Raw genomic sequence first — 26,234 nt, 5'->3', positions numbered from 1 at the left:
AGTCCCAAAAGCATGCAAATCACCTGGGAGGAGATCGAGTTCGTGCTCGACTCGGTATGGTAGTCCACTTAAAGCGGGGAACGCGGTGTAGGGGCCGCGACGCGCGACGCCAAAAACCGGCATCTTCAATCTACCTCGAATGCTGCAGTACCGGAGTTACGCTTGCATTGGCGTCCCTTTTTCTTTGCCTCCGCTTATATGAGATTTTATTTGGCAAATTGATATTGGCATAATGAACTCCCTTTTCTAAGTGCGACTATGACGGCGCGTACAATTCCCAGCGCCCTGGACCCCCTCAGCTCCTCCATGTTGAACAAACTCCACGAAGCCCAACCGCCCACCAAGAAGCGCAAGATCGGACGTGAGAGTAGCTTTGTACAATGCTCAACAACCTCCATCGTCATAAAGGTATACCATAGACCCAGAGGGTGTATCACTCTCGAGTCCACCCTTGGGTCCTCTGGGCTAACTCACTTCCCTCTAGGCCCCGATTACCGCGTTGTCCAATGAACCCCTCGTCCTCAACCCAATCACTACTCTCCCGCGCTCCCGGCTACCCCTATCATGGATCGAAGACGCGTCTTGGTCGCACTCTGACGCCCAGCCCGGCGGCATGTTCGCAGCAGACATACCCGCTCTCGAAACGGACTTAAGCGCATGTACGGAGCCTACGGTTCTCGCCGTCCGACTGGCCCCTGACCGCGGGCTGTATGTCGTTGAGCGAGTGAAACGAGGCATCTACTCGTTGAGCCGACTTGCACGATGGGTCCACGAAGGCGAAATCGCTGTTGCCGTGAAGGGATGGCAGAGCACCCAAGTCGGGGAAATGAAGCCCAAATGCGAAGACAAGGCCGGCCTAGAGGCCGAAAGCTCGAATTGGTGGCAGGCTGCGCAGATTCCGGAGCCGCCTTCTGATCTGGGCCCGGGCGATGAGCTTGCGGGGCTGCAGGTAGCGGTGGTCTTTGAAGATGCGGTTGTCGAGGCAGGAAGTCATGGGCCTTCCTTTGTCGACGTACTCGAGCATCGTAGCCAGTCGCTTGTTCCTGCTGCTAGGAGGCCAAGTGGTGGAAGCTTGCGCATTGATTCGCAGGCTTCTTTTATTGCTGATGCTATGGATGTTGATCAAACGGCGGAGTCTCAGGAACTAGAGGTCAAGCAAACACCTGAAGAGTTGTTGGACGGAATGAGAGATAATTATCTCGAGGCTCTTTACGTGTCGAAGGTATTAGTCGTGCCTTTACTGATTTTGGATCATTTACTGACTTGACACGACTAGACATCCGTTGCCTATTTTGCAAAAGGCCCGCTTACACGTTGCCGTAACGCATTCCAATCGGGCGACGAAAAGTCACATTCGCCTGCTGCACTTATTGATTATTACCGTGAGGCCATTCTAGCGGCGAAGAAGATGGACACGAAATACCGAGAGACTCTTCCCGTTCTCGTGCGCGATGCTATGCTCGCTGTATCCGACGATGAAGCTGCACCTGCAGTTAAAAAGCGCAAGAGTAAGAAGAAGAAGCTGGGAAGAAATGGAATGTACCCAGAGGAAGATGGTTTTGTGCACAGGTGGTGGAAAGCCCGTGCTATGACAGAACTCTCCCCGGCGGATTCGTCCCGGGAAGCAGAAAGCAAGAAGCACATATCGGATCTTCGACTTCGTGAAACCCAGCTGCAAATTCTTTTGATCCTTGAGGTCATTGCTTTGGAGATGAGCACCAAAACGGATAAGAAGACTACTTCAGAGGAGAACGGAGATGAGAAGGAAGAGCCGCCAAAGTCAAAGACAAAAAAGCCGCAAGATCTCGATGTGCTTCTCGAGTTACATCTAGATCGCATGTGTATTTGGCATGCTGTTAGCTCTGAGGATACGTCTGCCGCCGACAGCGCCAAGTCTTCGCTCTTCAAAGAAGATCATATGTCTGGAAAGAAGGCTGAAAGTGACGGCGTACGCGACTTCTGCACCGAAGTCATTGTTCCATTCTACGCTGCGCGGCTGCCTGAAAAGTGCAAGCTCATCACTCGCAAATTTGGTGTTACCAGTGGCGTGTCACCTGGCAAAAAGTCCTCCAGCAAGAGAGAAAGGCTCGAGCCGGGGTCCGAGGTCGTCCGGAAACCACCGCAGAAAGATCACAAGCGGTCATTACACCGAGTTAGTACCGAGCAGAGGACAGCGACGACGACGACTCAGAAGGGACCACCAAGTCTCACGCGCTCTAATACAGCGCCCACTAAAGTGGGAGCAAAACGTGATTTGCATAATAGGCTGATGGAGCCTACGCTACCCACCATTGGTAATAGTGTACGGGGTGGAATCCAGCAAAGCAGACGTATGGAGCCCCGCGAGATTGACCTAGGTGGTTCAAGACAAACCGATAGCAAGAGCCGAAGAGCTCAGATTCTGGCCGAACAGAAGAAGGAGCTTGATGCAGCTATCTTGGCCCTGCGTAAGCCCAATAGAGAGCTTGTTGCGAAGGATATTGCCAACGATGCTACTAAACGTGCGTCTACTGGAGGAGGCAGCTCTCGAAAGCCGAAGAACCCAGTTCGCAACCCTCTTGGCCAGGGTGTTCAAGTCATGGCAACACCACGAGGTAATCGCAAAAAGGATGCCGCTGTCGGAATGCCCCCCCCTGCCCAGAACTCTTGTACCTTCACATTCGTTTGCTGGCGAAATGGAAGACCACTCCCTGGCAGAGTCTCCAGTCATGGTCCTATCTTCGGGGCGACGTGCCATTTCATTCTCGGGCCCCGATTCAGACCCTTTCAAATCTCGCAGCGTCCAAGCATCAGGACAGAACAAACGAAAGGCCCCGTCAACAGACCAAGGCTCTATACAAGAGACTCCAACTCGGCCTCCCTCAAGGCTTTTCTATGACCCAAGCAAGCCCTCATCATCTATAAACAAAGGGGCTAACTTGTTCCGAGTTCCTAAGCTCCCTGAATCTCGCAATTCCACAGAAGCATCTGACCCGTCGATGGTACCCACAACCCCGGTTTCATCCCGCCAAAAGGACATATTCACCTCCAGCCCTGAAGCATCACGGCCGTTGTCCCTTTTTTTCGGCGGAGCAGTCTCTTCTTCGATCATGGAGACACCACCACAACCAAAACGCAGCTTTGACGAAATGTCTGCTCCACGATCTGTACCAGTGGTCAACAGTGACACGACCACAACCACAACCACAACCATCCCAGCCCGCGAGCCAACCCCGCCAGCGATTTTGGGGACTCCCCTGAAAGATTCCGTCATGGTACCAGTGACCCCCGACAAATCTCAATCAAAATCCATCTACGAACAGCTGGGCTGGGACGATGACGATATGGAACTCTAAGGATTTCCTTCTGCTATCATTAGCGTCGGATACATGTATGCATTTTGCATTTTGCGTTGGCGTATCCTATTTTTCCAGTCTTAGGGCATAGCATTGTATCCTTATCATCATGCATTTTGACTCCTGTCGTGGAGTCGCCCGCATTCAATTGCATCAGTGACGTGAAATACTACCCCGAGGACTTAGCTTGGCCTTAAAATTCAATCATAGACAAAATTCATGGATATAAAGTATCACCTAGAACACGGATCTTCGATCTACGCATTGAAGTTGTAGCATTGGGGTGACGATGATATTCCAGATGGTTGTATGACTTTGGAGTTCCTGAAGAACCGTTGCTGGCAGACGACATCTATGAGCCACCCCCGGGGGAATAAATCAGCCACCATTGTTTTATGCCACCTTCTTGCAAACCATAACGGCAGATTCGGCCCGTCCCTCCTTCGCCTCCATAGCAGCCCTCGGGTCTAATTAATTGACCTAACATTTCTTCAGCTCAAGAACGTTTAATTTCAATTCTCAACAATGTTCTTGCATAGGAATATGATACACAAGAAATTCTACTAGCGAAGGGAAATGGCTTGAAGATTATCGGCTTCGAAACCAAGTCGACCCGGGACGGAGCGCGAAGTAGCCACCTACAACAGCCAGAACCCCGAGACCAAGCACGAGCGATGAGTCGCTGAACACGAGTTCCTCTCGAGCTTGAGCTACATGAGTGGGTTTCTTTGAGACGAGCAGGTCTTTCCCCGAGCCTTCAATTGTGTAGTCCTCCCAGCGCAGCTCTGATAGCTCCCGTTGGTAATCGATGGCCGTACTCGACCAATTATTTGTGATCACTCCATCGTCTTGCTTGTACCAACTTTGGCAGTTAGGGTCGGCAAAACTACTTGCCTGTAGCGCTGCTTGGATCCTGTCATTGAAGGTCTTGAGAGCTTTTGTGGTCGGCGTTATAATCAGAGTCTTTCCCGATTGCCGGGCTCTAAGTATCTCTTTTAGGATTGCGTTCAAATAACGAGATTGCGCCTCGATCATCAGAATAATGGAATTATGTCCTGAATGTTGTTAGATAGGGTCAATCCCAGCGTGATCAACAGATTTGGGGGATCAGACCAAGGTTTGTATTTGGACCGTAGAAAATGCCAAAGTTGGGCAAGTCCTCCACTTGCAGGCCCTTGTAAGCCGTAGCCCCCTTCTTCCAAATGTCGGTATGCAGGCGTCGCCCATTTCTGCCGATGACAGTTATGGGGTGCAGGAAATCCACGGTCTTGAACCCCGTTGCAAGGATGATAAGATCGTATTCTTGCTCGCCAGCCCCCTCGACTTCAATTCCCTTCTCAGTCATCCGAAGGATTCGACGAGTCTCCAAGTCGACGTTATCGCGAGCGAGAGCGGGATAGTAATCATCACTGATGATCACTCGCTTACAGCCAACAGCATATTTTGGCGTGAGGGGTTCCCACAGCTCAGGCTTATTTACCAGTTGACTCTCCATCATTTCTTTACACCACGTGCGGAACAACTTCGCAAAGTGCGACTCATTATCAGAGACCGCACTGTGGATCAGTTCACGATATTGCATTTGCAGAGCCCGCTTTCGCCAAAGCAGAGGTGGGAAGTACTTCAAGAGAGCTTTCTGAAGCGTGGAAACTGGAGCATCCTTTCGGGGAATGAGCCAGTTGGGCGTCCGCTGGAATACTGTGAGGTGTGCGGCTTCGGGGGCGATCTCAGGGACAATCTGGGCAGCGGTTGCGCCTTGGTGGAAGTTAGCAACTCTCGTTGTTTGGGATGGGGCATTTTTTTTTATCACGATTACCATTTCCAATAATTGCGATCCGCTTTCCCTTGTAGTCGTAGCTCCAGTCCCATCGAGCAGAATGCATCAGCTTTCCTTGGAAGTCATGTAACCCGGGGATCTCTGGCTCGTGCGGTAGATTGAGTTGGCCAACAGCTGACACCAAGAAATCTGAATCGATAACATATGAGTTGAGAAACTCGCTATCTTTCTGAGCTGAGACGGTGACTGTGGTTCTCCATTTGGCATTTGTTTCATCCCATTCCGCTTGTTCAACCGTCGAGTTGAACCGTATGTGCTTGTACAGCCCGTATTTCTCGGCGATATTGACCAGGTATGCCTAGATTTTACATGTCAGATATCGTGGATCCTTGGGTCCATCGCGAGCTTAACTGACGTATATTTCCTCCTGTCCGGGGTATTCTTTAGACCAGTTGGGGTTTTGTTCGAAAGAGAAGCTGTAGAGCGCACTCCAAACTAGATCGGGATGTTAGTACTACGTAAATTGATAGTTAAATATGGTACGTACCGTCGCAGCAGCAACCGGGATACTTGTTATCATTCCAAGTACCGCCTAAGGTACTGCCCTTTTCCAAGATCACAAAGTTATGGCATTGATTTCGCTTAATTAGATCAATTGCCATGCAAATTCCTACAGTGGTTTAGCGGATGTCACACAAATAGAAGCCTTAGGGCCCCTACCAGAGATCCCTGCGCCAATAATAACGACAGTGGCATGAGTGAAGTCTTTGTTCCCGACTGGAAGTCGAGTATTAGATGGAGCCATATCGAGAATGGGCTTGCGAGATTCTGGGGACTCGCAGGTTTGAGAAGATGCGGAGTAGCAAAAAGATTTAGCAGAACGCTTTTACAGAGTACTCATCCCTACTTAAATCTCCGCAGCATCCCCTCAGTTGATTTCTTGGGTTGGATTTTACCGAGGCACCGAGTATACTCATCAAATCAATAAAACGTCAGTCTTCCAACGAATTACTGTGCTGGACTCGAAGGTGGGAAATCACATCTGGGGGCGGAAGCGGGGACGGGGAGCCACTTTGTGGGGTTTAGACATTACAAGGAAACGTATATCCTTTGTATGAAAATTACACATCAAGCTGTATCATGAAAGACGAGGATTATTTTCGAGATCTTGGGTGGCGAATCGTAGGCAAGTATTGACAACCCCTCATTGCCAAGCTGCAACTTGCAGGAGCCGCTCGGATGTGGGAAAACCCCATATAGCAAGAGAAGTTCACGCAAATTACGCTGTGAAAGCGCGTCTGGGAGGAAAAGAAAGAATTCCTTTAAGTCAAGCAGTACTTAGAACTATTTTTTGCTCCAGATCCGGTAGACATAATCGTTAGACTCTCAGAAGTTGGCCACTGGTTTGTCGTTTGTATGCTAAAAGTACGGGGGTCGTATCCTGAGCACCGAGGTTAGCGTTCGGTGACGTTAGTTAGGCTGGATCGGAGCCGCAATGCGTTAAGTAGGCTGGATCGGAACCGCAATATGCCGCGAAAACGCCTCATCAGGGCAGATCAATTCCTTCTCTCTCTGCAGTCTGAATAATGTATTGCTTGACCTAAGGCGTATTAGCTCAATGCGGTCTCACCCCCAGAGGCACCAAAACACTCACCTTGTCATCTGGCACTAAATCAACGGCCAATCGCCCATCGTTGTCCCGTTTATCGGCTTCGGCCCCTGATTTGAGCAGTAAGATTGCTGCATCACCATGTCCTTCTGACACTGCATGGTGCAGTGCGGTCAAGCCATCACCATCTGTTGCGTTCACCGGGCTCTTTCCCTCTTCTAGAAGAGTCTTTAAAATTGGTACAGAGCCTACGGCCGCCGCGCGATGCAGTGGCAATTGTCCACGGATATCCTTCACTCGAGCGCTGCACTTATTGGCGATTAAAGTTCGCACAATAGAAATGTTGCCCTTGGAGCTGGCGAAATGTAGCGCATTCTATGAGGCAACCAGGACTGATTAATATCTTTGATAGAGAGAAAAACTCTGAAGCGGCGCGTACCTGTCCTGAGTTACTTTTGACATTCACGTCCGCTCCCTTCTTGATGAGCAAATCTACGATTTGTTCACCACCTGACTCTTTGAGACTGGCAGCAATCATGAGTGGCGTCCAGCCAGATCCATCCTGGTAGGCGTTAAACTCTGTTCGTGCAGATATATATAAGCAATCACCTACCTCGACATCCGGGTCAAAGCTCTTCACTGCAACTAGCAACTCAACAACGGGTAGATGATTGTAGGCAACAGCCCAATGAATAGGAAGTCGATCGTCATCATCTTTGGTGTTTGCGGCCTTGGGGTTGGTCTATTCCCATAATCAGTAAAAGCGTCCTATAAATTCGGAGGGCATCGGTTGTAGATGGTGGGTTTGCGGGGCAGCTGCATCCGAATCACTCACACTAAGAAGAGACTCCACGATCTGAGCTACCAAATATCGTCAGTATCAGCCAAGGACAAGGAGCCAGATAGGAGCTTACTCTTGCCCTCTCGGGCAGCCTCGTGTAGCTGGAACTTGGAGTTCTGCGTCGGATCCATGGCGTAAGGTGGAAATCAGCAATGCGACGATAAGAGCTGCGATAAGTGGAGGAGCGGCTCGCACCTGTGGACACCTGAGGCTGCTAAACCGCGAAAAGGTCCGTCGATTTCCTTTCTCTCGCCGCGCATATTCCCTTCAGTGCGTCCCCAGCTTTGTCCCTCGACTGAAGCCGACCTGGAATCCTCAATTCAAATGCGCTAGGGCCCCTCGTACTTTCGACCTCAACAGCGACCCCCGCGCAGGGTTCTCAATTACGCACACCTGTTGCAAAACTCAGACCGCGCTCTGCAACAGCACGGCACATCACCCTCTTAATACGCGTTCCTCGAGATCTACCATTCCATACCAAAAATGACCGAGAATTCGGTGGAAGATGCGGTCCGCGCCAACGCAAAGCGCACAGTCGACCTCTTCGGCCCGGAACATCTGATGCTGAGCCCAACTGTACTAGATGGCTCAATCGGCATGTCCTACCGACGAAAAGTGGAATACGAAGATGTGGTCCAACTACCACGAGCTCTAGAGGAGAAGATCCAGGCTGCCAGCGCGCGCTCGAAACGACCCAAGATCCGATCCGAAGCCCAAGAGAAACAGGCCGGGTCGTCAAATGCGCTTGTGAAGAGTACAAAGGGAGCTGGAACCGGGGGAGCTGGAGGCATCAACGACACTAAGAGTTTGATTGCGAGACCATCGGCTACTCAGCAGGAGCCTCCCGAGTGGCACGCTCCATGGAAGCTCATGCGTGTGATCTCTGGCCATCTTGGCTGGGTACGATCTCTGGCGGTGGAACCGGATAACCAGTGGTTCGCCAGTGGTGCTGCTGATCGCACTATCAAGATTTGGAACCTGGCGACTGGTGAGCTGCGCCTGACCCTTACCGGTCACATCAGTGCCGTCCGCGGGCTGGCAGTGTCCCCGCGGCATCCGTATTTGTTTTCTTGCGGTGAGGATAAACAGGTCAAGTGCTGGGACTTGGAAACCAACAAGGTGATCCGTCAATATCATGGTCACCTGAGTGGTGTTTATACCCTGGCCATTCATCCTCACCTGGATTTATTGGTCACTGGTGGTCGTGATAGCAGTGTGCGTGTGTGGGATATGCGATCGCGTGCCAACATCCACACTCTTACGGGCCATACTGGGACAATCGCAGATGTCAAATGCCAAGAAGCGGATCCCCAGATCATTTCTGGCTCTTTGGATAAAGAGGTCCGGTTGTGGGATTTGGCTGCTGGAAAGTCTATGGGTCGCCTGACCCACCACAAGAAGGGTGTGCGAGCACTCGCTATTCACCCTCGGGAGTTCACATTCGCCAGTGCTAGCACAGGCAGCATCAAGCAGTGGAAGTGCCCTGAAGGTGCTTTCATGCAGAATTTCGAGGGTCAGAACTCAGTCATCAATACGTTGTCAGTCAATGAAGACAATGTCTTGTTCTCTGGCGGCGACGATGGCTCGATGTCTTTCTGGGACTGGAAGACTGGCTATCGCTTCCAGACTTTGGAGAGTATAGCCCAGCCGGGTTCGCTTGAGGCTGAAGCGGGTATCATGACATCTACTTTTGACAAGACCGGACTTCGTCTGATCACCGGTGAAGCTGATAAGACCATCAAAGTATGGAAGCAAGACGAAAACGCGACACCGGAGACTCATCCGGTACAATTCAAACCTACTCTTCACCGTGAGCGGTATTAGAGATAATTCGGGCGTGGCATAACACACCTGTGTCATACCTTATGTATCTGTTTTACTCTATTCCACCCCCCAAGCACAATGATGGAGTTTGGCGCTATTTTTACAATATGATTGAAGGTCTTTTACTCCACTGCTATACTGTCTTTTATGTTGCAAATAATAAAAAGATGAGCAATGGACTGTAACCTATCGCGCATGTCTCTTTGCCTTAAAACTGCCGATGTAAAAGTTTTGCCTGCCTTCAATTGTTGCATTCACTCTTACTAGTACTCTCCACCTGGTACTAGCACACTCAAAGTGGCCAAAAAAAAAAAACTCGAAAGACCAATCCGAACGAACATAAAAGCAGGACTCGGAAATCCCCCGGTATAATGGCGATGGGATTTCTAATCGTCGCCCACTTTCGCCTTCGTAACCTTTTCTGGACCTTTGCGTACGGATGCCACGGGGGGCTCTTATGATTAACCTAGCTTTGCAATTACGACTTGACCCCTACCGAGGATCCGCTGCGTCCAAGGTTTCATAACGACCTTTAGTATACGGCAGGAACGTTGCACATCACAGTTGGCAACCATACTAGTAGCGATTGGCATCATGATGGGATGAAATCACGGAAATGTGCTTTTCATTATTCTAGTCATTGCAAAAGCAAACAGACCAACACCAGGAATGCTAGAACGGTATACATGAAACATGATCAAGGGTCAATGCCCAACCCAAAGCCTTTAGCCTCAGCATCCTCTCGAAACGCCAATCGCACGTCCTCAGCAGCAACCCGCAACCGAATTTTGCCGCTCCGTTCACCACGGGTCACAATGGTCGAGCCCCCGAAAAAGCTCTTAGTGCCAGTCCCTTGCTCAAGAGCGAGAACGCCAGAGTTCATCAGCTCCATGGCTGCGAACCCGAGAGCACGAACGCGAGAGCCAGAACCGCCTGCCAACAAGAAATCTTTCACACCAGCGCTGGCCGCATTGGCCACTGCGACTGCGGCGTCGGCTATGCGGCGGGCCTCGTCGAGGACATCACCGAATGTTGATTCGGTTATCCCTGTTCGCTGGACTCGAGCGAGCAGGGCTGCAAGGAAGAGTTTTCCTGATAGGGGAAGACATCGGAGAGATTGCTGCAATGGCGTTGAGGTAGCCTCCTGAATTGCTTGTTTAATAGTGGCGATCGTGACGCGGCCAGGCTGCGATTTTTCAGCGGGTTTGGGGGCAGGCTCAGCCGGTTGCTTGTCTGCAGGGGCCTTGTTGCGTCGGGCTGGCGTTTTGCTAGGCGTTGGGGGGAGATCTTCAGGCTCTTCTGCAATGGTGGCAGACGCTGAGTTGGCAGCGGCCGCTGCGTCCGCTTCCTCTTCTGCGATCTCAACAGCCCGCCGACAGATATCCAACGCACGACGAGCGTCACCACTGACAGCGGCAACTTTACGACTCGCGAACTGGACGGCATCGGAGTCAACAATATTTCCCGGTACGTTTGCGAGACGGGTGCCAATGATTTCCATGAGGTCTGTGTGTTTGTAACCTGGAAATGTGATGCGGGTAAGACCGAGACGACTGGAGATCTTGTTGCTGAGCGTTCGTTCTGGAAGATCCATAGTGTTCGCCACGGCCAAGACAATAAGTCTGGAGTGTCGGAGCGCTGGCCAGTTGAAGAAATTGTACATGACTGATTGATTCTTCGTCACCAGTTGATCAAGTTCATCCATTAGAACCACGCAAGAGACCCGACGTGGTGAAGGGTGAGAAAATTCTTGTTCAAGAAGGTCAAGCGCATGTGAAGGAGATACTCGGTCGCCCTTCAAGGCTTCCCAAAGCAGAGAATAGGATTGATGCGGATCTGTTACCTTCATCCCGTTGATCTCAACGAATATAAAATCATCCATATCTTCTGTATGCACCGCAGCATTGAGCTGTGCCACTACTTCTCGCACCGTGGCTGTCTTTCCGGTTCCTGGGGTCCCTGAGATGTAGATACAGGCACCGGTGCCCTCCATGATAGCCGCACTCAAATGGCTGTAGACTGTATTGAATTCTGTTGTGCGACAAGGCAGGGATTCAGGCACGGCTGAGACATGTAATAGGGTACGAGCTTGTCGATATGGGGAGGCAAAATGAGTTGGCGATAATACGCGAGTCCCCAGAGGAGTGAATTCCAGAGGCTTCTTAACAACAATCCGCTTGTGGGTGGGTGTCGTCAAGGGTTTCTTGCGCTGTGTCTTGGGGGTCCCCCCTGTGGCCGTTCGTTGTCTTTTCCGTGGTGTGGTCGGCTCTTCGTCTTTGACATTGACATACTAAGTAGTTATTGTCGTCAGAAAATTTTCAAATGAGTGCATCGCGCATCATCGACTCACATCGCTATCCACATTTTTGCGCTTCCTGGCTGCTTTCAAGTTCTCCTTAACCATGCTTATGAGCTCATAGATATTGTCCTCTTTGTAGACGTCCTCCCACACAAATTCGTCTGTGTATCGGCCTTGGACTTGACTCACGCCTCGTCGACAAACGATGCATTTATTGTACTCAGCCAATCGCGCCTTGTCTTTAGGGGGGCGCCGTTCGGGTATTTCGCATAGAAGGCGTCCTTCGACATCACGACAGCCTTTCCATTGATCGAGGAGAGCGGGTTGTTGTTGAAATCGGCAGTTAAGTATTGCTCATTCGGCAAGGCGTCGGCTCTGCGCTTGTTCCTTGTTGACAAAAATTCGTCCGGGGAAGCGAACCACATGATGTTGGCCAACTTGAGCACTCCACCCTCCTCGTCCTCATCCTCTTCCTCCAAGAACTCCGTGATGATTCCGACCCAGTCTTTGCCTGGTTCTGGGGATTTCAAGAGCACCACCTGGCCGATCCTGCATTCGAATGATCCCATGCGAGCGCCGATGATCGCCCGTTTCTTCTGCGCAGGGCGAGAAGACCTCCGACGTCGAGATGGCTTTTCTTTTTTCTCGTCATTCTCTGCTGCCTCGCCTTCGGCTTGGGGCTCCTCTTCGTAGATCCATTCCCATGGCAAGTCCTCGTCGCCGAGCTCGTCGTCGGAATCCTCTCGGACTAGTGCGCCTTTTGTCACCCATTGTTGGTTCCGTTTCCGCTGGCGTGCGGCTGCATTCGAAGCTCGCTCTTGGTCTGAATCGCTCGATGAATCCGTTTCTCGTGACATGCTGGATTGATTGGCCAGAGAACAAGGGGGGCAATTTCAAGGGTAAAAACCATGGGGCGCGTGCTGGGACGCGTTGTCCACTTTACTCCTAATCGGGCTTAGCCCATTTGCTCGCAGGACCAGCCAATCAAAAGCCAGATATCTACATATATCAGATATTGCTGGCAAACATCGTGCAGGCGTTGAGGTCATCGGGCAATGCCATGCGAATATTGGTGACAGGATGCTACTTCGTACTAAGATGCAATCCTGAAAACTATATCCCAATACACAATTGGCCACTACTGACAATATTACTGCAAATAAACAGCATAGCCTATTGTAAAGAGAGCAGCACTAGTCTTCTTTCCCCGTAACTCTAACTAATTTGTCGTCAAATCCATATCATGTTATTCTCACAAGTCTGTATACCATACTAAATAAGCTCCATAATTTGTATCTCTTTCGCACTCAGTCCCCGTGCTTGTGCTACAAACCTCTGACAACTAGAAGGACCATCTTCAACAAGATGGAGAGGAACCCATGATTTATTCGTGTGGCGCATCATATATCCAAGGTCTAAAGTCCCCATCATATGCTATCATACTTGGTGGCTCCCATTATGTCATACATCCTAGTAGGACTTAGCACATGATACCAAGGAACCAATTGAATGGTGTACTACTTATAAGACGTATTGATATACATCTACACTAGCTATTTTCTACAGAGATTTGAGTTAGTCGCGTGATTATCTCGTTTGCAGAGTATCTTGAGAGGCGGTGAGCATCAAAAGCTTAAAGTATCAAAGGTCTGGTATCTCTCTCTGAAGCTTTTCTACCTACCTCTCCAAAGCTCCAGACTCATCAACTTCTTCACTCTCTGATTCCTTCTCTAAAATCTTCTCTTTTCGTCCTTTCTAAAGGTTGAATTCTACAAACATGTCGTAAGTCGACTTGCGAAAATTACATGAGGCTTGACTAACTTAGTTTACAGGTGGGAGAAAGCTGGTGCGCGGGGTAAGCTGTCTTCGATACTACAACAGAATTTCAGGCTCGTTCAAAGCTAACATGATTTTATGTTGCTAGGCTGGGCTTTACCAGGGTATGGTGCGGAGACTGAGGAGGAACTCAGAGATGATAAGGGCCCAGAGGAAGAGCAAATTGAACCAATTTGGGAAGAGAAGGAAAAGGAAAAAGACCTGCTGGCCCTAAAAGAGAATCAGCAGATGGACCAACCGGCTGAGGTCCTCGACCTGCCTCCTCTGGGTCCGCGGAATCAAGTTGGGACTCCATACAGCTTGATGCGAAGCCCTCTAGGTGCCCCCCCCAGTCCCGCAAATCTCGCTCGCTCCAGCAACCTAAGCCCCACGAAGTGATCGGCAGAAGGCGTTGGATAGCTGGAAAACCGCCAGATGGTATATAGAGCGTCATTTTCATGCTTGGGTGCTTCAACTAATCTGAGATAGCGGTCATCCGGCTACCTGCGTCTTTCAGTGTCCCAAAGCAAGAGTGAGAGCTCCATATATCAAGGGAATAGACTTTGCAGCTAATTCCTTACTAGCCTTAAGAAGATTGCAGGCTACATCAAAGGAAGCCTCCCTTGGCCAGAAGCCAGAGAAGTGATCTTCAAGAGAATTGGGGTTAGTTCGGGAACATGGATCAAAATGAGCGAAAATGGGGATCGGGTGAGTGTTCAAACATCAAGTAGCATGCCATGCTTGACTAATCTGCAGCTCGCAGTGCCTGCATCTCTGGGGTAATGTGCAGAATGTGGAGAGGGCAAAAGCTCAACTCCAGCAGCTGATAGACAAGATATCTGAATCCCAGCTACAACCCTTCGAATCACCAAGTCCCGTACGCGCGTCCAAGTCTGAGACGAAGTCCTGGACAAAGCTCCACCCGGAAGATTTTAACACCACGCAAAACTCAGGGAGAATCGAAGAGCAAGTCCGAGAGAAGCTGCGTTTAATGCCCAAATCACCGACCTCAGATTCGATGGTAAGTAAATGCGAAAAGATGCTAGTTTCCAAATGCTCTGATTAATGGATTGCTGGAATCTCTAGTTCCTGTTCTCCTGGCCTTTGGAAGGGTTGTCGATCGAAGAGAGTGTTGGGAGGAATTCCGAAAAGCTCGACCCCATTTGCAAGGAATTTGGCATCGAAATGGAACTCTGGGCGAAGGACGGAGATTATATTGCCGTTCGGGGCTACAAAGATGACGATCTACCAAAGATCCTCGACCAGCTGAACGCAATATGGAAACAGGCTATGGCCAAACTTGCAATCAACGTGAAAGCTTATCTAGTTGACCCAGTCCCACTAGCCGAAATGCGAAAGGAAGTGATTCTGGTGAAGAGCCAACACCATAAATTCACCCAGCCATACCTTTGTGGAGACATGATATCCCCATCCGAAATAACAAAGTGCCTCGAACAAAGCGACTCAATCATGAGCAGGAACAACGAGTACATTCTGAAAAGCTTCGAAAAAGCTCTCATCGAGTCATCGGGTGCTGCCGAGCATCTTCGCATGCGTGTACACTTCGGCACCTTTGTGTACGACAGATATCAACAACCCGAAAAGGGCAAAGGCACTCACCTCTTCCATGACTTCCAGGCGATGGTTCGCAACAAGAAAGCGAGTGGTCGACTTCTTCCAGGGTGAGTAGTCCTCAAGCATAGCGCAACAGATTATACTAATATACAGATTTAGTCTGCGACCAAGGGAAGAAGACTTGATCATGAGATGTATCCAGGCAGACCACATCTTCGAGCAATTTGACCCCAGCAAAGATCTCGGGCATGTCCAGAGTATGCCGCCTAATTACTCGTTAGGCTTTGAGGTTTCTGGAGATGACGGGTCTCCGATACGCCTAGAAATTTACTACAAAGGAAACTCAACCACTAGAGCCCCCGGGAATGCTCAATGGCTCAAGATCGGCCGAGCTAAGAATGGAATTCCCCAGAGATATTTTGCTCTTCAGGTTAGCGTGACTAGCTTTATGAAGTGAGTTTCGATAACCTTCTTTTCTCTATGAAGCCACTGATTTTCTTCTAGCGCCGATTGGCAAGCCGACATCGAATACTTTGAGACGGTTGACGTAAAATACATCGACCAAAAGCTAGCTACATTCGCCGAACTGGTCATGCCAACTGAGGCTATCAAGTCATGCAATATAGGGTCCAAACCAGTCAAGAAATTCGTCTTCCCCGACGAACCTTTCGTGAAGAGCTTCGAGGAAAAGGCGGCCATTCAACTGAAAATCAAAGGAACCGACTACGTTTTTGAGCTCGCTCGCTTTGATAAATACAGCAAAGAAAGAGGAAGTTGGACCAAGACTCCAACAGTATCTTGGGGGGCCTCGCTTTTTGATCCTGCGTGGAGTAAGGTGCTGGGGAGCCAGCTCCAGTCGAGGACGCGTTTTCGGACCCCGGAGCCTTATCAAGGACTTGCACAGCTTTTTCCCACTGCGAATGGAGCCAATACACCCGCTGATCCTAATGATTCAACAGGATTCTGGGAGTTCATCGAGATTGTTCGTCGCATCGCAGAGGTCTTGGGGTGTGAGCAGACATGGTCTCCAATGGACCCCGACGTCAGAGACATGAACAATGTGCTGGACATAAACTTGGGTCTGCTTTTCTGACTGATCTTTCTGTTTGCATTTCAAATTCCAATGAGAGGAGCCAAGATAGACATCAGCAATCACAAAGCACATTCTACAATTCTAGACCGAACCATCAACTCCTCCTAGGCATGTGTCACCTCAGAATATTTCTAGTATTATGATATGTCCATCATAATTGCCAACTTTCTTCTTTTGGCTATTTGGCTGAAAGCCCGAGTCACCCTCATTTTCGAATACATACTACGCAAGCTATGCATGTCAGATAAAAAGGGCCTTATCTGACCGGTTTAGCGACTAATTTGATGTAATTTGTCCTCCATGTATCTTCTCTGAAGGCGATTGTCTTTGTTATAATATTTAGATAGCATTTGTCACCATTCAATGGGTAGAGCTTCAGGCAAGAATTCCAATTAACCTTGTGCAGCTTCTCCCGCAAGCATCTTCTGTCTTAGGACTATTTCAGAAATCGATTAGCTGTTGCTTTCATATTATCTTACGTCGAAAACACTCACCTTCTTCTGTCACCCGCAGCTGGGAGCTCTTGCCCTGTACGATCTTCTCCAGCTCCTGTAAGTTTGCATCCAAGCCCTTCACTTTGTCTTCATAGAAAGCAGTCGCTTTTTCCGGGGTCTACACGTAATCAGCCACCAGCCATTTCGACGGGTATCACAACGTCCCTTACCTTCTCAACATAGAATCCTGTGCCAACATCAACGAGCACCTTCTCTCGGTCCGTCAACCGACCCTTGACGTATAGCGAGCTCGTAAGAGGGACGAGGATCTCATCGCGGCCCTTCGTGCCCTGCTTCTCAGACCCAGTCACTCCATCACTGATCGAACGCACACATTCGCGGAACTTGGCCTGTGCGGCACGCAGCTTTTGGTGGGAGGAGGTAAGATGCTCCAATTCAGACGTAAGCCGGGTTTGGAGGGCGCGCAGCTGCGGGAGGGAGAGGGTGGCTAGGTCGACTGTCGATTGTTCCTCAGTGGAGGATGGTGTTAGCCAAAATGATCTTTTTACTGAAGCTTGGGAGGGGCGCGGGTCGAATTTCGTCGTCTTTTTCAATTCGACACGGGGGTAGACGTACTGGCACCGGGTGGAGCTCCTCCAGAGCCTGACTCAGAGGACATTCTGTTGTTTAGAACAGTAGAAGTTCTAATGTCGAGAAAGAGGGTTTAATCACGGCGCGCAGCGAAAGGTGATGCGGGCGGAGGTGGGGGGTGCCCGTTGCTACTTTGGGTTTAGCGCCTCATGCTCTACATCGCTGATGGCAGTCTCTCTTTTGCCAATTTTTATGAGAGAGACGGTGTCTTATTCCATGCTATCCTGACGCCTTAAAGTAGGAGAAGGATCTGGGGACGCTAGATGTTTGGTTCTACAGCTAAATTCGAAGATAGCTTGGAATAATTGAAGTACCCGTGAGTTTGAACTCGTTCCAATTTCGATGATCATTGTTTATAATATTGAGTTGTAGGTGTACGAGGGCGATGATAGGCAAAATGGTAGGATATTCGAATCCAAATTGTTGCCCAAACAGCCGAAGTAGATAGTGAAAGCAGGTACTACGGTACTATCACATCCTGATGTACCAAAGCGGAATCTGGAGACTATATGACCGTATGCTGGTGAAGCTACCTGCATCCTGGTGAAACCACGCCCTCCCACACTGCGGAAATGCATAATAAGCTGAGGTTGAGTCTCAAGCCAAATACTAACGATGAGACTATGGTGAACTTTGTCAATTTGAAGGACGCAGAGCTCTGATGGGAGAAATATCCTGGTTCATGACATATGCTAGTATACATGATGCACTTTGTGGAAAGCGCTAATTTACAAAACTCAGATTAGCTAAAAATCATATCAGAGCTGCGAGAGAAGTTCTTCGACAAATCCAGGTAATCTGTCGAGAGAAATATCTTCTTTGATGCCCAAGCGCCGACACTGCACCTCCAGTGTCTGACTCTTCTTCCAGCCGTTACCGACCACGACAATCACGGGATATCCGATGAGATCCGCATCGCCAAGTTTCCAGCCCATGCCCTTGTCCCGATCATCGAGGAGTGTGTCCACCTGTGCAGAGGATCCAGATGGGGGGCTGGCGAGGCTATCATACACTTGTTCAGCCACAGCATCCAGACCTTTACCAGGGACTACGACGACCTCATAGGGAGCAATCGCACGAGGCCAGTTCAGTCCTTTCGCGTCGACTAGCCGATTTGCGACAGCGGAGACCATGCGAGAGACTCCGATGCCGTGGCAACCCATCTGCATCGGAACAATCTGCTCTTTGCCCGACTTCACATCCGCGGGCGACGCGCCATCAATTAGAGACGGATTGACCGATACTGAAGCCTGCAGGACATCACTGTACCGCGTGCCCAAGTGGAAAGTATGGCCAAGCTCAACGGCAGGATTGCTGGTCAATGAGCCTTCGGCACACTGAGAACACTTGTCTCCGTCATGGACCCGGACAAGGCTTAACTTGTGGGAAGATCCGGGAAACTGGTCGAGCATGGAATATTCGACTTCCTCGGCAGTGCAGCCAGCTTGCTGGAGCAGATCGCTCAATGGTGGTCGCTTGTAAACTCGCACCTGTGAATCGTACAAGTCCAGCACTCGCGGCTTTCCTGAAGCAGATCGAGTTTTGACATGGGCGATCCACTTTTCAGTTGGATTCTCCACACTGAGGTCAAGATCAACGCCAGCTGCCGAGGCAATCGCCTTGACAGCGTGAGAGTTGACGTGACGCTCCACTGGCTCCGCTGCGCCATCTTGCATTGAGAACTTGGGGTACCAGCCCCGGAGAAGCGTGTTTTTATCATGAGATACGGCTGTCCACATACCAGTCGAGATGGTTGGGCCTCCTTCGGAGGGAGATTCTTCTGTTTGAAAGCCGACAGTGTTTGAGCGCTCGGGTTCATGATGGCCGTGTGTCTTGCCATCGGCGAGCTCCTCGTTGTAAACATGGTCACAGTTGGAGCAGCTTATCACACGGTCTTCTCCCTTCGGACTAACGAAGTGGTACTCATGGCTAAGGCTGCCACCCATATTCCCAGAGTCAGCGGCTGCAACGAGATAGGGGACTTTGAGCTCGTCAAACAGCTGTGTATAAGCATGTTTGACCGCTTGGTAGGTCTTCAAGGCCTCAGATACACTGTAGTCAAATGTGTAGAGATCTTTCATAATGAATTCTCTTCCACGGAGAAGCCCCTGCCTTGGACGTGGCTCATCTCGATATTTTCTTGCTGGTAGATGTTAGCATGCCGTGTGTATAGGGGAGAGCGCAAGTGCTTACATATTTGGTACAGTCTGAGAGGCAGATTTTTGTAGGATGTAGTTAGTCCTCCCACGAGGGTCGTGATTTCTTCCTCGTGAGTTGGTGCCAGGAGGAATCGGGCTTCTTTTCGATCATGGAACCGGAAAACTTCCGAGTTTTCGCTCAGTCTGCCCGATTTCTCCCATAATTCCTGAGATGAGATAGATGATAAAGAGACCTTAGATGCACCTGAGACAAGGCTTAGCTGGAAAGTCTAGGAGTTATTAGCTAGCACACCTACCTAATGCACGCATATGCTTGTCAATTAGACGCTCCAGTTTATCCTGAACTCGCAACCCCAGCGGGAGCAGATGGAATACACCCGAATAAGCCTCGATTAAAAATGTCAGTCCATAACACTAGCATGAAGAATAAGTAGCATACCTGTCTCAAGAAGCCTCCCCTAATCAAGAGGTCATTTGCATCCTCTATAACATCGTCAAGTTAGGATTAAATTAACAGTCCTCGCAGCAAACATACCAATCTCGCCATCGACTGGCTTCTTTGAGATGCCACCAGTAGGAATCCAGAAATTCGAAACACGATTCCGTCCGTCATACTGCAATTGATCAGTTCCCATCATGCGATTGTGCCAGTTCTAGACGCGTACATGTAACCCGCATTGCTGAATACGCAGCCCCGACGCCCGCCTCACGCCAGGCAGACGACGGGTTACCAGCATACTAATCATATCCAGATCTTTGAGCAATAGCCCTCTGAACCAGAAATCCCCGAAAACCGCGTCAAACAAGACAGTCGGGAAATTGTCGCGGCCACCAGGAGCAATCCTTATCGGGTGGCCCGAGCGTCCTGATAACGGGCGGCCGCAAAAGATTTCTCCGTCAATTTTCTCTCGAGTCGAAAAATAACCCGCAACTCCCAGACACGGCCACAATGGGTAAAGGGAAAAGCAAGCGTTCGTCAGACGTCCAGGAGACCCTTAAAGATGGGGTCCCCGCTGTTTCCGAGACCCAATCCGCGCCAGACTTGCCACAGATCGACGAAAGTGCCTTCGCTGGTCTCCGACAGAAAATCGAGCAGCGGTTGAAGGACCAGAGCTCTGGCAAGGAGAAGGGAAAGAAGAATGGCAAGGCATCTGCACCGGCAGAGAAGCCGAATCCGAAGAAGGGAAAGGATGCTGCGCCTAAGGGTGGGAATAAACAGGTTTCTTCTGCACAGGGCAAGAAGCGGGACCGCAATGGCGACGTGATTGCGCGTGAGGATAAGAAGAAGGCTGGAAAGCCAGGAAAAGCGGGAAAGTCTGAGAAGGAGGACAAGGACGTGGAGACTCTTCGCCAGGAAATTCTTGCGTTGGGTGGCACCGAGGACGACCTCGAGTTACTCGCTGATGTTGACTCCGAAGACGAAGTCGAGGGTACTACGACTAAGGATGGTGACGATGACTTGCGCGATGAGCTCGCGAAGATTCTGGGAGCTGCAGGCCATGTTGTGCCTGAGGATCTAGCAGATGAAGACGTCGAGGAGGAAGAGGAAGATCAAGAAGAGGAAGAAGGAGAAGACGATGAGGATGAGCTTAGTGAAGACGATCAAGGGAGCGATGCCGAGGACCCTTCCGAAATGTCTGACATTGAGGAGACTCCAAAGCAAAAAGCAGCCAAGTCTGAGGCGCCTGAGACTGTGCACGTGCCTAAGGAATATGCAAAGCTCGTGAGTACAAGCTCCGGAGAAATTTCACAAATACATGCTAACCCGGCGTTCTTTACAGGCTATTCTTCCTCGATCTGACTGGTATGCAGTTCCTCTCCCGCCAGTAAAGGGCGCAAAAGAAATCAATGCGCTGCCACGGCACTTGATCGACCGAGTCCATGAACTCGCCAAGTCTATGCTCCAAGAGGAGAACGACCAATATGCGGAGGCCCAAAAAACCTCAGCATCTTCTTCTCACAAATTCTACTCGACTATCATGACATCTGGTACTCTCAGTGATAAAATTTCGGCCCTGACTCTTGCTGTACAAGAATCCCCTCTGCACAACACCAAGTCCTTGGAGACCCTTATAGGCCTTGGGAAGAAGCGCAGTCGTGCCCAGGCCGTCGAAGTATTGCGCTCGCTGAAGGATATGTTCGCTCAAGGTACCCTGTTGCCAAGCGATCGCCGACTTCGGTCTTTCCACAACCAACCCTCGCTCGTCGCCGCTTTCCAGGGCGCCGGTGGCCGCTGGAGTGAGCGCGACCCGCTTCCTGGCGGCTTACAAAAGAGCCACCTGATTGCCTGGGCATTTGAAGACTTTGTAAAGGAGCAGTATTTTGAGGTTCTCAAGGTGTTGGAAACCTGGTGTAACGATGAGATTGAGTTCTCTCGATCTCGAGCTGTTAGTTACGTCTTCGAGCTGCTGAAGGAGAAGCCAGAGCAAGAAGCGAACTTGCTTCGTCTGCTGGTCAACAAGCTTGGTGACCCTGGAAAGAAGATTGCGTCGCGCTCGTCATATCTTCTACTTCAGGTCCAGCAGTCCCACCCGCTAATGAAGCCTTTGATCATCAAAGCTGTGGAGGAGCTCCTTTTCCGCCCTGGCCAAAGTCAACATGCTAAATACTACGCTATCATCACATTGAACCAGACTGTCCTCAGCTCAAGGGAAGAAAAGGTTGCTGCACAATTGTTGGATATCTATTTTGGCATGTTCGTTACTTTGCTGAAGCCAGCAGACAAGCAAGCACACAAGGGCAGATACCAGGGCAAACATGGCCACAAGGGCCACAAGGGCCATAAGGGCAAGGGCCAGCCCGAGAAGGGCGAGGCCCAGACCGATGAGATGCGCGAGAAGCTGATTTCAGGTGTCTTGACCGGTGTCAATCGCGCGTACCCTTTCACCGATTCTGACTCAGACCGGTATGTCTCCGTCATCTCTTACTCCTTGCTATGCAATATAACTAATATGTCTCTAGTCTCTCAAAGCACATCGATACCCTTTTCCGGATCACCCACTCTTCGAACTTCAACACGAGCATCCAGGCTCTGATGTTGATCCAGCAGCTTACTTCATCTCACCAAGTTGCCAGCGATCGCTTCTACAGAACTCTATACGAGTCGCTCTTGGATCCTCGTGTTGCAACATCCTCGAAGCAATCTCTCTATCTCAACCTTCTGTTCAAGGCCCTCAAGAGTGACCTGAACGTCCGCCGAGTCAAAGCTTTCGTCAAGCGCATCGTCCAAGTCCTCGGAATGCATCAGCCCAGCTTTATTTGCGGAGTTTTCTACCTCATCCGCGAACTCGAAAAGACCTTCACGGGCCTCACAGCTCTTCTCGACCAACCCGAAGACAACGAGAGCGACGACGAAGAGGTGTTCCGCGACGTTCCCGATGAAGACGACGAGCCTGCGCCCACTCCGGTCGTTCAACCCAAGCCTAAGCGCGAGCACGCCTACGACCCGCGCAAGCGCGATCCCGAGCACAGCAACGCCGACAGAACCTGTCTCTGGGAACTTTTGCCCTTCACATCTCACTTCCACCCTTCCGTCTCACTAAATGCTACTCGTCTGCTCGAACACGAGCCCATGAGCGGCAAGCCAGATCTAACGCTGCATACGCTCAGCCACTTCCTCGACCGTTTCGTCTACCGCGCGCCCAAGGCCAGCGCTGCCTCCCGCGGCGCCTCTATCATGCAGCCTTTGGCCGGTGGAGAGACTGCGGACCGGTTGGTGGAGGCTGGCAAGTCTGCGCAGCTGGGCATGCCGCTTAACTCGGAGAGCTTCTGGAAGAAGAAGGCTGATGAGGTTGCCGCTGAAGATGTCTTCTTCCACGAGTACTTCACCCGAGTCAACAAGGATAAGGCTCGTGCTAAGAAGAGTAAGGGTGGGAAGGATGAGGATGAAGATTCGGATGCTGCCATTGACGACGGAGATGGCCTCAGTGACAACGAGTCGGAGATCTGGAAGGCACTGGTGGACTCGAAGCCTGATCTGGAGGCTGGAGACAGCGATGATGACATTGACATGGACGACTTGGCCTCTGCTTATGATGACGACGAGGACGAGGAAAGCGAAGGTGAAGGCGGCGATGACGAGGTCATATTCAACGACGAGTCCGACGTGCCGACCGACGATGAAGCCGAGGAGGACGACTTTACTGCATTTAGCGACGAGGAAGGTCCCGCCACCGCTCCCAAGAAGGCTCCCAAGAAGGCTCCCAAGAAGGCGGCCAAGCCCGAGAAGGAAGAGGACGAAGAAGACGACTTTGACATGGACGTCTCAGACGAGGAGGCCTTCCTCGACAGCGACGAGGACCTGCCATCGGACGTGGAGCTGGGTGGAGTGGAGCTGCCAGACGCCAAAGCGGAGCCTTCGGAGCGCAAGAAGCGCCGCAAGCTCAAGCACCTGCCCACCTTTGCTTCGGTGGACGACTACGCGGCCCTTCTGGCGGACGAAGAAGAGGGCATGTAGATCGTGTCCATGGCATGTGTCTTGCATGTATTACCTGCTATTCTATCAAAAGTACTTTTCTGCATTCTCCCGTGCATACCATATTCTCATCCTCTCGATGGCGTTATGGGCCTGTGTTGAATATATTTTTTTTCTTCGATGTATGTATCCCAGCTGGGCAATAGCGGCGATGATCCCCCCCGAGGACAAGGGGCCCCGTACCCAGTATACTGAAATCCAATAGTGGAACTTGTTTTTTTATGTGTCCCCTTACTAGAACCTTCGAAGTCGTAGAGTAATCTCACCGTGGAGTACTGTACCTGAACAGGCAAACGGTCAACACGCACATTCAAGAGATTGTGGCGGCGCGCAAATCCGCCACGGGGCGCTCCTGACGTTCTAGAAAACAAGGAGCATGCAAACTCCTCTTCCTTACAGCGAACTCTCAGGGGTAGAGGCCGATCGTACGGGAAATGAGCCAACTGCAGATGATCCTGTTGGGGGCTACGTAGTCAATGGGTCTATTTTGCGGCCATCACGCAAGAATTCCTTGGATTTTTACCGCGGATATGTGGTTTCGGCATGAGGCCATCGCCGCTGTCAAGCACGCAAGAGCGGGCCATGGAACCAGCCGAAGCCGACACTTTAAGCCAGGAAATTTCGAGTAGATTACTCCATGTAATGATTACGGCAATTTATATGGGAGAGTTTTCCTGCGTTTGACTCCTAATAATTGTCAATCTATTCTTGGGCCCCTTGGGGCTTGCTATCTGCTGAGTGCGTGATAAGCCAGATAGTAAGTTACTAGTACAACCTGAGATAATGTATCCTGATGTAGTATGATAAGTCCCTTATTAGCCACTGGCCTCGGTAATTACACCATGTATTCTGCCATACACAGTAATGGCGCTTGGAACCGCGAGGACCTGCTCACATGGGGCATCCCGGTACTGCCAATGTCGCCTCCAGGGCGCTTTAGAGTGATGACTCATCCGCACGTGGCGGCTCGGGCGCCGGACGGTAATAATACCCGTACCTGTACGTATTCCGTACCAAACCCGCGAACATGCTAGCTTTATCTATGCTATCTAATATCTATGTATCGACTGGATTTAATTTCCTTGTGTATGCAGGAATTCCTGGGGATCAACATGGCCTTAGCGGCCGTATGTCCAGTCCCCAATGGTGCTCCCGCCGATTACGACCCTCTTGCCTAAAGGCGCCCCATCGCTCTCCGCATGCGGTTAAGCACGACAGCGCCGATCGAATCAAGCCCGGTGAAAAAGGGCACTGCACTTGCCCACCCATGTTTCCGGGGCGCTGCTGTCGCAAAGTGTCTGATCCCGACCGGGGAATCCTGTATCTTATGGGGCCGTTCATTTGACCACTGCTTGCGGGGTGGAACCCTCTCATCCACTCGATGCTGTGGCTCAACGACTTATGCGATGCACGATCAAGTGGACTCCGAGGTTCAGCATCGTTCCCACCTGTCTTCGGCGGCTGACGGAGTCCAGAACTGAAATGATGTAGCCGATCTTGAATCCTGTTTGTTATCGGGTGAGGTCGACGTTCGACCATTGCCCATTCAGGGCAGGCAGTCCAGCTCTCTTATCATTCAAGATAGAATGCACGGGATTTCACCCTGAGTCAGGATGCATGGGGAGGCACGGAAAGTCGAATGAGGAGGTTCCATCCAGGTGGTCCGATCGCCAGCCAAACCTTAAGCCTCCCGCGTGTGTTAGAGCGTCGGCGGCGCCGTGGCTGACACCGAAAACCTTCTGTAGTAGCCATTTTCAGTTCAGCCCTGATCCATTTCTCTGCTTAGGTATGTAGCACGTCATATTCTTGTATTCCGGATCGACTTTTTTTTTTTGTTGAATCTTCTTCCGGCGAATGGATGCGGTGGGGTGCAGTGGACCCCATTTGCTAATTGACCAGGTATTCCCCAGAACCAGAATTACCGTCTTGTAGGGGTCCTTGGCCCCCCCAAGCATGGCGACCCCGGTGATACGCTGGCTTGCTGGCTTGCCCTGGTATATGAGATACCTGAGATACCTAAGATACCGATCTTGGCCAGGTCTTTTGGGCCTTTTCACTTTTTCGCCTTTTCGCTTTTTCTCCTTTTAGAAAATTTCTCTATTTGCTTTTTATTACTTTTCGTACCCTGGGTTTCTTTCTTTAAAAAAAAAATCGCCGCCTCCTCCGCCTCAATCCTTATTACTTTGCGATTGCCGCCTCGGTACTAACGCTTCTGGCCGAGAAAGATCAGCCCTTCTGGTCCACGTTTCCTACTTCAACTTCATCACTACCTTTGGTCAGCTTTCCACGGTATTGAGTCGCCTGAATAGTGCCAGTTTTATGTCTACGAGGATCGCGGATTCCGTCTT

The 26,234-nt window shown here is 50.6% G+C and overlaps 9 protein-coding genes across 9 annotated transcripts; 4 read left to right on the top strand and 5 right to left on the bottom strand.

Annotated features, from left to right (window-relative positions):
* Window positions 1-258: 258 nt before the first annotated feature.
* On the top strand, window positions 259-3,335 carry N7468_001781 (uncharacterized protein; the record flags this gene model as incomplete). The annotated part of the gene is made up of 4 exons (XM_058471078.1): window positions 259-408; window positions 485-1,222; window positions 1,277-2,648; window positions 2,707-3,335. 4 exons carry the CDS (start codon window positions 259-261, stop codon window positions 3,333-3,335), a joined length of 2,889 nt encoding a protein of 962 aa, XP_058334219.1.
* A 588-nt stretch (window positions 3,336-3,923) lies between these two features.
* N7468_001780 (flavin-containing monooxygenase) lies at window positions 3,924-5,917 on the bottom strand (the record flags this gene model as incomplete). Its single annotated transcript, XM_058471077.1, has 6 exons — window positions 3,924-4,390; window positions 4,449-5,090; window positions 5,152-5,470; window positions 5,528-5,607; window positions 5,660-5,782; window positions 5,833-5,917. 6 exons carry the CDS (start codon window positions 5,915-5,917, stop codon window positions 3,924-3,926), a joined length of 1,716 nt encoding a protein of 571 aa, XP_058334218.1.
* A 741-nt stretch (window positions 5,918-6,658) lies between these two features.
* N7468_001779 (ankyrin repeat domain-containing protein) lies at window positions 6,659-7,693 on the bottom strand (the record flags this gene model as incomplete). Its single annotated transcript, XM_058471076.1, has 6 exons — window positions 6,659-6,712; window positions 6,767-7,096; window positions 7,161-7,283; window positions 7,335-7,463; window positions 7,557-7,582; window positions 7,636-7,693. 6 exons carry the CDS (start codon window positions 7,691-7,693, stop codon window positions 6,659-6,661), a joined length of 720 nt encoding a protein of 239 aa, XP_058334217.1.
* A 352-nt stretch (window positions 7,694-8,045) lies between these two features.
* N7468_001778 (WD40 repeat domain-containing protein) lies at window positions 8,046-9,386 on the top strand (the record flags this gene model as incomplete). Its single annotated transcript, XM_058471075.1, has 1 exon — window positions 8,046-9,386. One exon carries the CDS (start codon window positions 8,046-8,048, stop codon window positions 9,384-9,386), a length of 1,341 nt encoding a protein of 446 aa, XP_058334216.1.
* A 697-nt stretch (window positions 9,387-10,083) lies between these two features.
* N7468_001777 (origin recognition complex subunit 1) lies at window positions 10,084-12,542 on the bottom strand (the record flags this gene model as incomplete). The annotated part of the gene is made up of 3 exons (XM_058471074.1): window positions 10,084-11,676; window positions 11,737-11,791; window positions 11,875-12,542. 3 exons carry the CDS (start codon window positions 12,540-12,542, stop codon window positions 10,084-10,086), a joined length of 2,316 nt encoding a protein of 771 aa, XP_058334215.1.
* A 920-nt stretch (window positions 12,543-13,462) lies between these two features.
* On the top strand, window positions 13,463-16,168 carry N7468_001776 (uncharacterized protein; the record flags this gene model as incomplete). The annotated part of the gene is made up of 9 exons (XM_058471073.1): window positions 13,463-13,467; window positions 13,518-13,540; window positions 13,610-13,789; window positions 13,990-14,032; window positions 14,085-14,208; window positions 14,264-14,521; window positions 14,587-15,182; window positions 15,235-15,528; window positions 15,580-16,168. 9 exons carry the CDS (start codon window positions 13,463-13,465, stop codon window positions 16,166-16,168), a joined length of 2,112 nt encoding a protein of 703 aa, XP_058334214.1.
* A 392-nt stretch (window positions 16,169-16,560) lies between these two features.
* Window positions 16,561-17,281, bottom strand: N7468_001775 (prefoldin subunit 5; the record flags this gene model as incomplete). Its single annotated transcript, XM_058471072.1, has 4 exons — window positions 16,561-16,604; window positions 16,663-16,780; window positions 16,833-17,119; window positions 17,239-17,281. 4 exons carry the CDS (start codon window positions 17,279-17,281, stop codon window positions 16,561-16,563), a joined length of 492 nt encoding a protein of 163 aa, XP_058334213.1.
* A 730-nt stretch (window positions 17,282-18,011) lies between these two features.
* On the bottom strand, window positions 18,012-20,050 carry N7468_001774 (putative proline--tRNA ligase AIM10; the record flags this gene model as incomplete). The annotated part of the gene is made up of 5 exons (XM_058471071.1): window positions 18,012-19,396; window positions 19,447-19,656; window positions 19,709-19,799; window positions 19,852-19,895; window positions 19,948-20,050. The coding sequence occupies 5 exons, from the start codon at window positions 20,048-20,050 to the stop codon at window positions 18,012-18,014; spliced, it is 1,833 nt and encodes a 610-aa protein (XP_058334212.1).
* A 311-nt stretch (window positions 20,051-20,361) lies between these two features.
* N7468_001773 (RNA-binding ribosome biosynthesis protein MAK21) lies at window positions 20,362-23,868 on the top strand (the record flags this gene model as incomplete). The annotated part of the gene is made up of 3 exons (XM_058471070.1): window positions 20,362-21,135; window positions 21,194-22,317; window positions 22,374-23,868. 3 exons carry the CDS (start codon window positions 20,362-20,364, stop codon window positions 23,866-23,868), a joined length of 3,393 nt encoding a protein of 1,130 aa, XP_058334211.1.
* Window positions 23,869-26,234: the final 2,366 nt, after the last annotated feature.

This window comes from Penicillium chermesinum (genome assembly GCF_028974085.1).
Source record: "Penicillium chermesinum strain IBT 19713 chromosome Unknown utg000002l:1.0-5270490.0:1.0-5274688.0, whole genome shotgun sequence".
Lineage (NCBI taxonomy): Eukaryota > Fungi > Ascomycota > Eurotiomycetes > Eurotiales > Aspergillaceae > Penicillium > Penicillium chermesinum.
The sequence above is the reverse complement of the archived record's forward strand: the minus strand, read 5'-3'. Positions and strand labels throughout refer to the sequence as shown.